The 16133-nt window shown below is 37.4% G+C and overlaps 3 protein-coding genes across 32 annotated transcripts in view; 2 read left to right on the plus strand and 1 right to left on the minus strand.

The window, feature by feature from the left end:
- The window catches only part of lrrfip1a (leucine rich repeat (in FLII) interacting protein 1a), a 35801-nt gene extending 30316 nt beyond the window's left edge, over positions 1–5485 (plus strand). For 12 of the 30 annotated variants that reach the window (XM_067409454.1, XM_067409445.1, XM_067409455.1 and 9 more), the window contains one exon: positions 521–4515. In XM_067409454.1, coding sequence (XP_067265555.1) covers positions 521–3171 — 2651 coding nt within the window. In that variant the 3' untranslated portion in view covers positions 3172–4515. The other 18 variants (XM_067409440.1, XM_067409450.1, XM_067409442.1 and 15 more) reach the window with 4 other exon arrangements.
- Positions 5486–6642: 1157 nt separating this feature from the next.
- tyw5 (tRNA-yW synthesizing protein 5) lies at positions 6643–9482 on the minus strand. Its single transcript, XM_067409474.1, has 8 exons — positions 9309–9482; positions 9064–9218; positions 8924–8993; positions 8613–8657; positions 7564–7701; positions 7341–7428; positions 7075–7191; positions 6643–6932 (listed from the first exon to the last, which is right to left on the minus strand). Exons 1-8 carry the CDS (start codon positions 9387–9389, stop codon positions 6646–6648), a joined length of 981 nt encoding a protein of 326 aa, XP_067265575.1. The 5' UTR covers positions 9390–9482; the 3' UTR covers positions 6643–6645.
- A 455-nt stretch (positions 9483–9937) lies between these two features.
- maip1 (matrix AAA peptidase interacting protein 1) lies at positions 9938–15563 on the plus strand. Its single transcript, XM_067409476.1, has 5 exons — positions 9938–10250; positions 10577–10648; positions 10736–10862; positions 12677–12830; positions 13061–15563. The coding sequence occupies exons 1-5, from the start codon at positions 9951–9953 to the stop codon at positions 13137–13139; spliced, it is 732 nt and encodes a 243-aa protein (XP_067265577.1). The 5' UTR covers positions 9938–9950; the 3' UTR covers positions 13140–15563.
- Positions 15564–16133: the final 570 nt, after the last annotated feature.

A 16133-nucleotide genomic window follows, 5' to 3' on the forward strand; every position in this document is an offset into this window, starting at 1 on the left:
CTTTGCCACTTTGCATTTTCATCTTATAGAGCTTGAGCCCAGTCTAACTAAACTGTTTCTATGAACCTGGTATGAATGCACATTTCATTAACATCTCTCACACTTTCCTGTTTCCCTGTGTCTACTTTGCATATACTGTACAGCTAATGGCATATCATGAACCAAACACTACATGATCTTGTCTCTTTCTTGAGTCCATATTCCAATTTTCTGCTGGACAAGTGTTTATCAAATTTCTGCAAATATTTAATCATTCTTGACATTGAAATCAAAATCAAGAGAAGGAATTGCAGATTAGTTTCTTCAGTTCTTGACTTAAAACTGTGGGATTTTCTTCTTTGGGACATCTTTCAACACATTTGATTTGTATAGGCTTAAGAGCTTTGCCTTGGAGTCTTCGTTTTCCCTCCTTTCCTTCTTCCTTTTACTTCTTGCTCTAAACATTTGCAAGATGAACTCTTTGGCTTCTACAGTCACATTTCTTTTGGCTTTAACTACTGACACCTCCATCATCTCCCAGGCACTCATCCATTGAAGCTGTGTAAAGACCAGCAAAAAAAAGATTCGGATGACAGGATGCAAGGGAATCAACAGTCTTCACATGCCCCTTTCAGTTCTACAAAGACACCTTTAGAAGCAAATGAGAATGGAGACCTTGGGGACCAAATGAATCAGGGTGTAGGGCAACTTGAGAATAGACCTGAAGAACCTCCAAGTTCTGTTGGTGAGGAAATCACTGCAACAAGACTCAAGGAGATCAAATCTGAGGCACATATAAAGGAAGATTCAAGATATGATACTGAAGAATTAGAGTGCAAAGTTCACAAGGATGGACTTTTGGAGACAGATCAACAAGAGAGCGAATGTGTCAAACCTAGTAAGGAAATCAAAGAGGAAACTACTTTAGAGTCTGTCTCTGGTTCAATTCATGATGAAAATGATAAAACTAATGAGGCTGTGCTTGATGATGAACTCATAGAGGAGTTTGTGGAACCATCTCAAATGGAGACACTCCCCAAAACACAGAGTGCTAATGCTTCTAATAAAAAGAAGAAGAAGAAGAAGAAAAACAAGCAGAAGCAGAAACAAAGTGACAGGCAAGAGAGTGAGACAAAAATGGATGACAAGAATGAAGTAGTTTTGAGTGAAGACAATCCAAACCAAGAAATGGAAGGTCTAGAAGAAAACCACGAGAAGCCCTTAGGGAATGATGTATTTACAACAACAAAGAATACAGATGTCCCACATGATGATAAAGGAACCGAAGAATTGGACCGTATTGAAATAACAAGCACAAATATTAATGCTGATGATGCTCAAGACAAAATTCAGTTAGTTACAGATGAAGCTGATTCGGCAGAAATTTCTAAAACCATATCAAAATCCGATTGCCCTGAATCTAGCAACGATGTCCTTTTAGATGATCTGTCCAACGATATGATCTCTAACCCTGCAAACATTATTGATGACCACACTGAGGATTCAGCAAATCCTGATCCAGAACCTGTAATCCTCAGCAGTGAGCTTATGGCTTCAGAAACAGAAACTTCACTGCCTCATGAACCTTCTGTTCAGCCCATGGATGCTGTTGGAGTGTTCGTTGAGTCCATCAGCAGCTCTGAGAACATTGAGAATTCTTCATTGGTAGGCATCAAGGAAGAGAAGAGTCATCTGGACTGTGAAGTAGAAGAACAGAAGGAAAGTCTCCAAAATATTGATCTAGATGGCGACACTATCTCTGAAGATCAAGATAAGCCTGATAAGATATGTTCCCCTGTGATGGAGAATGTGGAAAATGACACTGAAAATGTAATCCAGGAACAACCTATTGATCAGCCAATGGAAAGTCAACTTCAAGACAGTATTGGAGCAGATGTGGACCAGGAAGAGGTTAAGACACAAGATGAACTAGATGAGGAAAACCTTAATGTGCCTAGTGAAAAAGTGTTTGATGGAGGCCATGTTGAAGATACCCCTTTAATTGAAACACAGATTCAGGTTATCCATGAGGATCATCTGTCTTCCAATGAAGCAAATCAGGAAACGGTTGTAGATTTAGAAGCTTCTGACCAAGAACCCAAGGTAGAAAAAGTTCAGGAGGAAATATCAATCCAAGATCATGATGGATGCCATGTTGAAGACACTCCTTTAATTGAAACACAGATTCAGGATATACATGAGGATCACCTGTCTTCCAATGAAGCAAATCAGGAAACGGTTGTAGATTTAGAAGCTTCTGACCAAGAACCCAAGGTAGAAAAAGTTCAGGAGGAAAGATCAATCCAAGATCATGATGGATGCCATGTTGAAGACACTCCTTTAGTTGAAACGCAGATTAAGGTTCTACATGAGGATCACCGGTCTTCCAATGAAGCAAATCAGGAAACGGTTGTAGAAGGTTTAGAAGCTTCTGAACAAGAACCCAAGGTAGAAAAAGCTCAGGAGGAAAAATCAATCCAAGATCAGGTTACAATTAATGTGCAACTGCCTGAAGATGATGAAGACCTTCAGGTAAAGTCGGATGCGGTTCTTCAAGAGCTCAAGGAAAAAGATGAGGAGGAGGAGGAGGAGGAAGACGAAGGAGAATCGTTTGATTTTGATGAAATGGACCTTGAAGCATCATCAGGTGCCCCTTTAAGAAACCTTCTAGATCAACCAAATGAGGACTCTTCTTTGTTAAAAGAAAATGCACAAGAAGCAAACCAGGAATGCCAAAGGAATGCCAAGGATGAGGACCAGACTCAAGGAGATGAATGTCTGGAACATTCAGATCAGAAATCAAAGCCAAAGGAGCATGAAGATGTTGGTCATGCTACAGAAAACCCACAAACAGCCACAGATGCAGAAAGATGTTTAACAGAGGACAGCGAAACCAACAGTGAAGTCAGACCTAATGATCAGCAACATGACACACCTGATGCATTTGAGGAGCATCAGCAGACATCAGAAGATGTGACACTTAGTAAAGGAGTTAATCAAAGTTCTGAGGTGGAGGCAACAGATGTAGGCCAAGAGATTGATAGTTCAATTCACCATGAAATCAAGGCATCAAATATTTCAGGAGAGCAGGAAGCCACAGGGAGTCACAAGGAAAATTATAGAAAAGAATCTAAAAAAAGTGGAAAAGGGAAAGGAAAGGGCAAGGGGAAAGAAGAATGTAAAATGTCTTAATACAAGGATGTTGCCGGGTGTCTTTTCTCGGCATCTTCTATTCGACAAGTAATATTGCACTTACTGTATAGGTCTTAATGAAATTATTTTGGGACCATAACTTTGGAGAACCCTAGAAAACCACAGTTGTCTTACAGTCAAGCCCGGTTATCAGTCACCACAGCTTTTTCAGCAAGCATATTTTATACATGAATGTTTTACACCTGATTAACAATACTGAATGAACTCTGGAAATTAGGAACTTAAGTCAAACAATCTGTAAAATCTAAAATAAATCACACATTTAATGGTAGCAATAATAGGTATAAAGTGTCATATTTATTTAGAAATTTTACACCAGCATGAATAAAATGTTTCTCATATGTAATTAATACATTATTCTGTTTTGGAAATTACCACCTTTCTGTCTATGCTGCGGTCATGTTTAGCAGCTTTCTAATTACAGTATTTTCTGTGGCAAAGAACCCATAATGTACTTTGTATGTTGTATGGGTGGTATGTTGTTGCAAATGTGGTAAATAATAAAAAAAATGTTATTGTGTGCCAACCCTATTAAATATTCATCTAAGGATTTGACAGGAGTGTTGTAGTTCTCACTTTGTTTTTCCAATAAATTTTTTTGAGAGATATGATTGAAAACCAGCATTTCATTTTAATTCTGTTTGGTGAAGATGGTGTTGGAACATTGAGACCTATGTTGATTGAACATCTATGTTAAAATAAAATGAATAAATTAAAAATATATATTTTAAACTTTTGTTGTTGATTGCGCTGTTAGTATATTTTAGTAATAATTTAATTTACCAGCTGAAATAAGCTTTTATATAATGATAGAGGACATTTAATTAAGCTGCTTTAGATAAGAATATATACAAATAAAACTGATTTAAAGTTGAATTTTTATGTCATGAATTATAGGATGTTCTTCTTCACACTCATTTGAATAAGCTCAAGTAAACTCACAATCAAAACACTGACATGTAATAGATGTATAGATTGAGCGAATGCTGAGAGATTTGACTCTATGAAGCTGAGGCCTCAGAGGTCACTGAAGTTTCTGCATGTTGTCCATCCTCATCCTTCACATCCCAGCATAGGATAGCCTCACTTTTGCATGCCATGACTCCTCACCCTCCATGCCTTTGGCTCCTCCCACCCCTGGTATGTTTAAACAATTTCCTGTCTAACCTTGGAATATTTTAATATATGAATGTATTTTATTATTGCAGAATACTTTTTTTGTAAGTTTTTCTAGAGTTGTTACAAAATTGTGAGTATGAATGTACCCTAAGGAGGTGTACATTAAACCAAAAAAAAAAAAAGTTTATTGTTGTCATAGTCAATCTGTTGAACTTGCTTTTCAGAAATACGCTTGCGAAAACTGGTTGACGAGAGGGAGAACTTAATAGAGCAGGTGCGTATATCTGGCAGTTGCTTGCTTTACACTCGTTTTGTTTTGTTTTATTTTATTATATTTTGTGCAGTCCCAAGCATGTTATTTGTCCAGGTCAAGAGATTGAAAGGTCAACTTGAGCAGAAGAAACAGAAGAATGGCACAGAGGACACATCCAGCCCAGAGGGGGATGTGCTGGAGAATGGTGCTGACTCCAACATCATGGATATACAGAGTAAGGACATGCCTGCACACTTTGAGTTTAGGGTAAAAGTATATTCATTACATCATTTGCCATTTTTAACAGGTTTGGTTCATTATTCAAGCAAATAAGACTTTCATCCTCAGATGTTGAGTTGTGTAATTGTTCTTGTTTCAGGGGATGCCAACAGGCAAATCATTGACCTAAAATTTAAACTTGTCAAATCAGAGCAAGAAGTCACAGCACTTGAACAGAATGTGAGTTCTTTCAATATATATATAAAGTATTACTGTTTATATTTACAATTTCAACACATTTTACCCTTTTTAAAATATGAAATGGTTTTTATTGAATAGTTTTAATTGAAACTCATGTTGCAGGTCACGAGGCTCGAGGGTCAGGTGACCCGGTACAAAGCTGCATCTGAAAATTCAGAGAAGGTGGAGGACGAACTCAAAGCTGAAAAACGCAAACTGCAGCGAGAGGTACAATGGCCAAATAGCTCCGCTTTCACTATCCTACTTGTATGTACATATAATAAAATGAATGGCTTGCTCAACTTTGCAATTTTGCTTCATGGCAGTTACGATCTGCATTGGACAAGATTGAAGAGTTGGAGTCTAGTAACAGCCACCTCTCAAAAAGGCTGGAGAAGATGAAGACTGGCCGGGGAACAGCAGCAACTCCCTAATGGTTTCAGATCTGTCCCATAATCTGCCTGAGTTCAACACCATTGCCTGTCCATTTCCCATTGGGCAGCCTCCAAAAGAGCTCTTCGCACCCATGAGAAGCCTGATACGTTACTTCCTGCAACCGTGCCATTTTTTTCCTGTTTAGATCGAGTTCATCTTTTTTTCAATGATGCAGGACGACCCTTAGTATGCCACGTTCAAAAGCACAAACACTGTAGTTCAAAAAGTTAGAATGCTAATTGACTTGTTTTGAATGTTTCTATGACTGAATGTATTCAAACCTAACATGCAAGGCTGCCTGAGATTATTTGGAGAAGGATCTGAGAAGTTATGCTTTGGAATTCTGACTATGAAGATCAAGACATGTCCAGCTCAAGGAAGTCTGGCTGGTGGTCATTTGTTTGGTTTGTTTTAGGAGTTTAAGACACCTGTTGCTTCACGAAAACAAGACAGATGAGTATGTGTGATTGTCCATGTGTGATGCTTCATTGTGTTCCACTCTCAGATATTTTATTAACACTGGTTGGGTTAGCTCTTCCTTATGTATCTGAATCCAAAGTTTCTGGAATATTGAGGTCTCACTGCTGGATTATGCCATCTGTGTTCTTTTATTTTTTGTTCCTCTAATGAATTGTCCATAATGGGTCTACCTATCATGCTGTTCCCTACATGTCAGAAAGACTGATGTGATAAAAATGAAGATGAATGCTGATTCTTAGTAAATGTTATTGTTGCATTGATGCTGATAATTCAACCACTCAACAGAAACACATTGATCAGGAAGTTGTTTAAGGATTTGAGGCTGAGCTGCAACTCTTGATGTTGTAACTGCCTTTGACAAGATTTATCATTCAACCTCCAGGTGATGAAGAAGACTAGAAGATTGAGAACATGTTTTCCAAACCAATTATGTGAAATTCTGTGATCAGAAGCATTAAATGTTGAAGACTGTTTTGATCGCAAGCGCCATTTATTACCACCAGCTCGGACGAAAGGCGGCTCCACCCTGTTTACAATGCTTTAACATGTAGGTTAAATTTATGAACTGTTATCTCCAATAAAATGTCAATTTTAATTTAAACAGTTTGTCCATGGTTCATATACACATTCTCCTCACAATTCTCTCAGATTTCCTGATGGCGATGGCATGACAAAGTCTTCATTGGCATTTCCATGTATACAGAGAACTATGTAGTGTCTAAAATTTTCTGTGCCGCCTCCATGGGTTGCTTAAGGTACGCCCGACTTTGAATCCGCAGCACCATACGACGAGCATAGAAATCCCGATAATCAGGTGGCAGTTCTTCCAAGATGCCTAGAGTCCTCTCCAGTGCCTGCAGGGCTCGAGTAGCTGCTACTGGGTCTTTGTTTCCATATGGATCTTTCTTATCATAACTCTCAGGTGGAAGATGCTTCCAGAACACGTTGACACCAACTCCAAACTGGAGAGCCAGGGTATTGTGAAACCAAAGAGCTGAGGAAATGTAATTCAAAGTTCATCACATTAAAAAAATGCAATTCTCTGCATGCAATTAGTTAATGAGTGCAGTGTGGAAGTATATACAGCAGTTTTTCCAGTATGTCTAACTAATTGGCACGGGTAAAGAATCGAGTACCTGGGATGAAGAGCAGGTCTCCTGGTTCCAGAACACACTCGTAGCGGCACGCTTTCACAAAATCAGGATAAAGTTGCAGATCAGGAGTGTCGATGTCCAAAACTTCAGACTTGTCCCCTAAAAAAATGACAATTCAACAACTATGCAGATGTATTTTAGCAAATCCAGCTCATAAACATTGTGAAATGTATCTTTGCGTGTGTATAGATAAAATTAACATTTTATATTCTACACACAGTTGTCATTTGTAAAGTACTGAGGATCACCTGTGAGGTAGAGATGAAGGGCATCTTTGGGGCTGTAGAGAACAACACGCTTTCTTCCTGTAACCTGAGCTAGAAGGTTGTCCATTACCTACGTAAACATTAACATAGCCATATCAAACCGAGAGTGCTTTAAAAACATTACGAGAGACTGCATGCATGGTCACATTTTCTTTGTCTGTCCTTCTAAAAAAAGTGGCAAAACCTATAGGTATGTAGAACTCACATCATAGTGTGTCCACAGCTGCAGACCAGGGGAACTGATACGAAAGACACTGGAGAAAAACTGCTCCGGCTCAAAGAACTGGGGTATATAGAAGTCCTCTGCCAGCTCAGGGAACTGCTTGCTTAAATCAGCAGGTTCCTTAAAGGATTAGTTCACTATCAGATTAAAATTTCCTGATAATTTACTCACCCCCATGTCATCCAAGATGTTCACGTCTTTCTTTCTTCAGACGAAAATAAATTAAGGTTTTTGATGAAAACATTCCAGGATTTTTCTCCATTTAGTGGACTTCAATGGAGCCCAAATGGTTGAAGGTCAAAATTACAGTTTCAGTGCAGCTTCAAAACGCTCTACACAATCCCAGACGAGGAATAAGGATCTTATCTAGAGAAACCATCGCTCATTTTCTAAAAAAAAAAAAAAAACCTTATATACGTTTTAACAATAAATGCTCATCTTGAAATAGCTCTCTTCTTCTTCTCTATTAGAATTCCGGCAGTGTAGACGCTGCTAAGTGCATTACTGCCCTCCACAGGTTAAAGTTTGAACTAATTGTTATATACTTGCACAAGCATATTGTATATGACAATTTAGTTCTAACTTTGACCTGTGGAGGGCAGTAATACACTTAGCAGTGTCTACACTGCTGGAATTCAAATATAGAAGAAGATGCGAGCTAGTTCATTTTTTTTTTTTTTTTTTTTTAGAAAATGAGCAATGGTTTATCTGGTATCGCTGTAAACTGTAATTTTGACCTTCAACCGTTGGGGCTCCATTGAAGTCCACTATATGGAGAAAAATCCTGGAATGTTTTCATCAAAAACCTTAATTTCTTTTCGACTGAAGAAAGACAGACATGAACATCTTGGATGACATAGGGGTGAGTAAATTATCAGGAAATTTTCATTTGAAAGTGAACTTCAAATGGGAAAGGACAAGAATATTTTCCAGGCATTCTATAGTAAATATACTGAGGCATATTACAGCTTTATTCAAATGAAACACTTCAGTCCCAAACAAGTAGGATAATAATTTATAATTCAGACTACCTTACGAACATCTTCTCCAAGTGAGCGCAAGTAATAGCTTTCATTCTGTTGGGAACAAAATCAAGGAAAAGAAAATTATGTTTGTGTTTGGCTCACAAAAAAATAGTGGATAAAAATACATAATAAAAATGGTTAGTGTGTGTCAAGCCAGAACTACTTCCAAACCTTGGAGTAGCTTTAGGTGACACAATGCAATGTACTTACACTTAAATATAATATTAGAATATTAAAAATCTTACAGAATATACTTTTAAAAACACCTTATCACACTGGAAATGCACATTATAGATTAAACACTAAAGATAACTAACCTGACTAATGAAGAAATCAGAGTGTTTTGCCTCTGCAGCTCTCTGAATAAACTTGTCAAATGGCAGTGTCCTGAAATACAGAATGATGTTTCAACTCCCACAGTTTTTGATGGACTCATGATCTGTGTTAAATCACACACCTGTACACAAAGTTCTTATGCAGAAAGTCCATCCTGGGCTCTGGGGACACGTGCACTTTGACCTCGCGGTCTCCCCCTTTTTCTGCGAGATAACTCACCGTCCACGCGCGCACACAGGGTCCCAGGGGCACGCGCTTTAGAACCACTGGTCTGCGCTGAGTGAGACACGTGTGTTTCATTTACACGCAGCACAATCACAACAACGCAAAAAATGACTGTTTTTATATATATATAACACGCGTTACCAGAGGATATATCTCCCTCAAGAAAGTCTCTCTGTCCACATCGGTGTATACGGGCACCTCCAGCTTTTCCTGACAGTCCATGTCTGGCAATCTTAAGTTTACTGTCCATTCGCAGCACCCTTTCGCCTTCCTTGAAACTAGTGATACGAAGTCGGACTGGTTCTGCGAGTCGACTCTTTCAAACAGTTAGTTTCAAAGAACCGTTTAAAATGCCGAGCCTCTGATCTAAATTAAACAATTCGAGTAAAGCCAAGTAGACATATATTGTTGTGTATTACTGTGTTGTTTATTAACAATAGTGGTTAAATGAGTAGGGGAGACCCTCTCAGAACCATTCAGTCTGATTCTTTAACGAATCAGTTTGAGAACCGATTCAAATGATTCATTTTAATAAACCGACTCAGTTTGTGAACAAATTGGACACCGCTACTATAAAATGTGTTAAATATATTCTTTTTACAATAAACACACATAATATAAATTTATTTAATAATTCAAATAAAGTGTAAGTATTTTTTGTCCGAAAAAATACGTATATAGTGTTCCTTTATATGTATCTGTAGATGTGGAACTATTCTCTCTTTAGTATGTTGTCAGTCGGATTTTCCAAACAGATGGGCCCCTGAGGATGATGGGAGAAAGATGGCGCTGCCCTTACTGAGGTGCTGTAGCTGTAACAGGCCCGTTTCCATTCTGATACGGTACATTACATCAAAGCCACTTTTAGTGAATCAGTCCAGACGACTCGCCCCCGTATCGTCTGCTGTGTGCAATGTTCGTCAGTACTCTGAGCGGGGGAGACACAAACAAAACCAAAAGGTTGTGGTTGTTGGCATCCCGAACCCCTTCATCTGGTTCCGAACCCGAATCTACTTCTTTCTCATCCGAACTTACTTCGACAAAGAGTTTAGCATCGAGGAATTCACAGAAGGAGCCAAACAGGTGAGTTATAGATGTCTCTGTGTCTGCTCCGACGAGAATTTGTTTGTTTGTTTTGCTTAACCGACGACATGTTATAGGCACTGAATAATGTTAGATATAACATTCCTATAATAATTATGGACCAAAAATTAATGATAACATTTTATAAGAGGCATCAGGCATTTATATAAGATTTATACTTAATGAATGAACATAGCATACCAAATAAAATGTTTGTTTAATTGTCAATTTCATTTTTCATATTAAAAAATAAATAAATAAAAAAATATAACACATGCCAAATACAGTTTTAAACAGAATATTCAAACCTGTCCTTTATCTCTCAGGCTTTCTCACACGTTTCAAGATTGCTGTCTCAGTGTCAGTTTGAGTCTCTTGAGGGATTAGTGGCTAAAGATGTAAGTACATGAAGATAACGGTTATCCTAATATTTTCCTTTTTACTTGATGTCAATATGAGTCATAGATTTATATTTTCTCTCATAGCTAATAGAAAAACTTGAGGAAAAATGCGCTCATCTGCCTTTGAGCCACCAGAGGGCGCTGTCAGCCGAGTCTGATGAGATCATGTACACAACAACTGGAGATGTGGGCATTTACTATGATGATAGCGGTGAGACCCTATAAGCTTCATACCCAGAAATAGTCGCCCAGGTAATATGTTTAATTATTATTTGTGGGCGAGTAATTTAGAAAAAAATATCTTTGTAGCTTGCATCCAGCATATTGGCATCCTTTTTATCGGAATAGTTCTTATGAGAGCCAATAGCCCGGTTTCACAGACAGGGCTTAGACTAAGCCAGGATTAGGTCTTAGTTCAATTAGGATATTTAAGTAGTTTTTATAAACGTACACTAGAAAAAAACATTACGTGTGTGCATCTTGAGACAAAACAATGGCAGTGACATATTTTAAGATATGTCAGTACAAGTTTCTTTTACTTAAAACAGATTAAACATGCACTTTAGTCTAGGACAGTGTTTCTCAAACTTTTTCTGCCATTCCCCACTTTGGAGGTAGGGAAGGGTTCCGAGCTCCACCTGTCCCCAATCGCCCCAACAAAATGTTAATAAACTAGGCTTTGAGTTTAATACATTTAAAATTTATTAATTTATTTTATTAACATTACATTTTAAAACATTACATCAAATAACAGCATTAAAAACTTTATTTATTATAAATAAATTATAAATTAAATATTATTTGAGGGTTTTATTGTTTCCATGGCAACGCGTCACACACCGCGGCCACAATAAACATTGTATGACAGATGTAACGCTTTTATGTCGTTTCTCCTTTTTTTTTTTTTTTTCAAAATATTCACAAACTTGCTTACCATGTCATCACCTATCTGATATTCCGATTCTCAAATATGTATCAGTGAGTGTGTTTTGTCGTTTAAAAACGTTAATAAATTATCTTGATCTACAAGGCGAGATGGGCGCCGCCATGTTTGTTTGCGTAACTGTTCACCGAGTCCTGGCAGTCGGATTTATAGCACGGGAATTCATCAATTTCTCCCGAAATCCATGTAAGTAAGTATGTCCGGTGATCTGGGAGAAAAATAGAGTAAACTTTATAGTTACTTATACTATGTGTGTCTGATATGAATAAAACACGTCGGCAAATTATATTTGAATTGATTGTTACTGTTGCTTCCATAGACATCAGTATGTACTTTACAAACTCTAAATATATGGTTTTACTAGTACTTATGTATATTTAAATGTCTGACACCTAAAATAAACATTATGTTGTTAAAAACACTGCATAGATGTGACAAATGACAAGCGCTGCTGAACGCGTCCATCTCTGGCTCAGCGCCAGCCAAAGCGCGAAAACACAGTTTAAATCTGGCAGATAAGTGACCTTACTGAACGTTATAAATCCCATATGTGGGACCGTACTCTCAGGGGCACAGAAATAAAAAATCCCATATGTGGGACAGGACTCAAAAGGTTAAAAGAGATGGGCACAAAAATGTCCAAATTTCCTCTCGTTTGTCGCGCCTCACCTGTAATGTCTCTATTCCCCACCAGTGGGGCGCGCCCCACACTTTGAGAAACGCTGGTCTAGGACTATCTTAAGCCTTGTCTGTGAAACCGGGGGAATATGTTCTAGCTTACTAGCCCTGGTTTCACAGATTAAAATGCACGTTTGAGCTGTTTTAACTGAAAGCAGCTTGCACTGACATATCTTAAAATATGTCAGTCCCATTGTTTTGTCTCAAGATGCCTTTGTTTAGATGCATGTTTATAAAAGCTACTTAAATGTCCTAATTCAACTAAGGCGTAATCCTGGCTTAATCTAAGCCCTGTCTGTGAAACCGGCCCAATATGTATTTAAAAAGATAAAAAAAATTTTAAAGTAGACCATAATTTGATATGTATGACAAAAATAATTGCAGTGTCTTTCTTTCATTTTCAGGGAGGAAATTTGTAAGTATTTTGATGCGCTTCTGGTACTTAACTAGTGCCAGAATTCCTGATGACAGTATGGAGGGAGCAAGAATTTTCCAGGTTGCCATTGGTGGAGAGGGAGAGAAACCAGAGACCAAGAGATTGCTTACAGCCAATTATGAGTGAGTATTGTGATTACTCTTTTTATTGTTCATGTATTGCGTCTCGTATAGAGTTTGAGATAGATCGCAAGATTCTTATTAAATATAGTTTTATTATAGTTTCATTTGAATAGAAATATTAAGATTGAGAGAAACTACCATTTACCCTGAGTTAATGTCCAGAAATAGCAGTGTTATGTTATAATTGTAGTAAATGTGTAAACATCATCTTGTTTTCTTTGTTTTGGCAGATTCCAAAGGGAGTTTACCCAGGGTGTGACTCCAGATTGGATCATCACAAGAATAGAGCACTCAAAACTTCTCGACTAAGTGTGTTGAACTGGAAAAGGATTTTTTATTATTATTATTCATTCAATATTGCTCGACATGCCAAAAAATGTAGGCATGATTCTCTAACCCTCACTGGAAAAAAACATATATTTGTCAGCTCCAGATACACTCTATGGACAATAAGAAAGTTATGAATGTTGGTTTCCTGTGTGCATCTCTCTGATCTCAGATTAAGAATTTTAATGTTTGTACATTTGTAAGGCTCCTCATTGATCAGAGTTTAATCATAAAAAAGTTTTTTTTAAAACTTTACATGAATCAGAATCAACTTTACTGGCCAAGTATGAGCAAGGAATTTGTTGCCGCTTTAGAGCAAACCAGCAGTGCTGGACAGAACGAGACCTAAACTAATACAACATGATTACAGATGCCACATGACAGTCGAAGTGCAAACACATCTAAGAAGTGCACACAACATAGACAAACGGTTTTATAAAGCTTCCATCTTATGCAAAAAAACAGAAACAATAAGTAAATTCTGTTTTATTTTAATGTAATTTATTAAAATATCATAATTCATCAAAATACTGAACGTTTAAATTATTCTGACAGAATATTATAAATGGCTAGGTATTCGAATGGAATCTTTTTTCTTTTGTGATAAGTCATATACAGCACAGAAATTCAATTTGAAACCAAATGTTGTATTCTTTTTCTCTATTTGGTACAGGCTTTTTTCTATTGAACATAAAATTTAGTACTTTTTCAGAGCTCTGTAACTTTAAAATATGTCTTATGTAGTATTTTAAGGGGGTGTTTCTATAAAAAATTCCAGAAATATGCTCTGGTCAAGCTAAGACACCTTTAACCTATAAATTATAGCTGGATTATGGACTCTGGCAAGAAATGAACAGTATTTTTCATAACAGGTTTCTGTCATTTCTAAAAGTTTAAGGCAATCCAATGTAAACCACAAAAAGTGCAGATGATGTTATTGCTCATTGTGCTTATTTGGCTGTGGCTACCTGGAGGATGATGTCATTAAGGATTTTGTTTGTTACAGGGAAAATACAAAAGACTAACAAGATGGAAAGAGCCATTTTTCCTGGTGGCAATATAATTGCGATTAAAGAAAATTTCCATCTTTATTGTTTTATCCATTATATTAGGAGATACATGTAATGGCGATAATGGAAGTGTACTGCATAAGAGGAATTACTAGTATTTGATGTGTACTATAGACCATTTCAACTGCTATTCGTTGAAGTAAGGAAGTGACGTCTTTGGTCCTCGGAAGTTTCCGGTTAGTTAGCGCGCACATTCTAAACATTAGCGGGAGGCACTTCAGTTCGGTGATACTGCGACAATTTACAGATAATAAATGTCAAGATTAAAATTAGGACCGTGTTGTTCGGTGGTTGAATGCTCTCTCAGACCGGGAACTAACTTGCTTTCTGAAATTAAAGCGTTTAGACTTCCGAAAAACTATATTGAATAGTGGGGTGCGTTATAAATGTTTAAATGGACCATATCACACAGTGAAAGCGTGCACTCTATAAAGACAATTTTCAATAAAGATATATACAACAATATACAATAAAAGCGCACTAGTCTAACCTACTAGACTAGACTAACGTTACATCACGTAGTGTGTGTGTGTTTTTTTTAATACTCGATAATTTCAGATCGCATATGACAATTAACGCAGTCGGTACTCGTGTCGTGTGTTTTGCACATATTGTAATTTGTCAGATTTCTGCAAATGTTTCCTTACCTTCAAGGACCTAAAAAGCATGCTTGGTGAGACTGGTGTGACTACGGTAGATGTGACGGGCTCCCTACTCTGAACTGGCCTTTAGTTTGGTAAAGTTGGTTTTATATTCGCACATTCGGACATCGTATTCAATAGCCTTAATCACACTACATTGGACATTCACAAGTAAATATGCCATTAAAACAATACTTGCCTATTTTGATCGACTGTGAAAAATGTTATAAGTTGACAATCGTTGGTTGTCAATATCATGTCGCTGCTTAAAATTCACAAACATTAATTTATTGCACATTTATTGGAAAGTCAGAAGTCCGAATGTGCGAAAATAAAACCAACTTTACCGAAGTCTGGCCTTGTCAGACAGGCCAAAGTCAATGTCTGCCACTGGTTTTGGATCAATCTAAAACAAAGTGGGATTATACTTTTTTTGCTGTTGTAGTAAAACCATGGTTAATTTTCGCAAAGGATGTGATGAATTAGAATTTAATAAAAATTAGAATAAAAACACATTAGCCAGCATTGAATTGCATGCACCTTCTTGTTTATTCGTGACCACATGCAGGGCTCAGATGGAGCATTAAAACCCTCTCTCACACAGTTCCACAGCAACGAGAATCGCAGCAACATAGCTACACACTTCACCTAACCTAACCACAAACATTTCGAAACGTATGAAATAATTACGTATGTAATAGGTAATAATGGAACACAACAATTAGTTTACTACTAGAATTCAGTACGTCTTGTTTGCATAGACGTACAAACCCGGCCATGCAAGTGCAATGCCCACAAATAACCTCCCCGGTCACCTAAGCAACGAACCACGCAGAGTATGTTTTCGACAACGTTTGACTTGCCCCGACTTCACCAAACACAAGACAAAAATCGTCCACATTGTAGGAACAAATGTTTCCAACTTTTCCGCTAAGGCAGTAATTGTAAGCATCCAGACTACGATATGCCTTTACTGCTTCTTTCGTGTAGACGCACTCTGTCTCAACTAGATAATGATACACGTCTGGATAAGTTACTTAAGGTAAACGTTTAACGTTCTGAGTGAAAAGTTGTCGCCTCAGTGTTTGAGTTAAAGGGTCCGGTAATTCCACGTTATCATCTATTTTTAGTTTTTGTAAATATCTTAACTGTTCTGTTTTAGCTAGACTTAAAAAATATGCGCTAGTCATTTTGTTTTGACAGCTTTGTGATTTAAAAATGGCGCCACCGGAAATGCTTAAGGACCAGACATGCGCAGTAGCATT

This window comes from Chanodichthys erythropterus, chromosome 14, assembly GCF_024489055.1.
Source record: "Chanodichthys erythropterus isolate Z2021 chromosome 14, ASM2448905v1, whole genome shotgun sequence".
NCBI lineage: Eukaryota > Metazoa > Chordata > Actinopteri > Cypriniformes > Xenocyprididae > Chanodichthys > Chanodichthys erythropterus.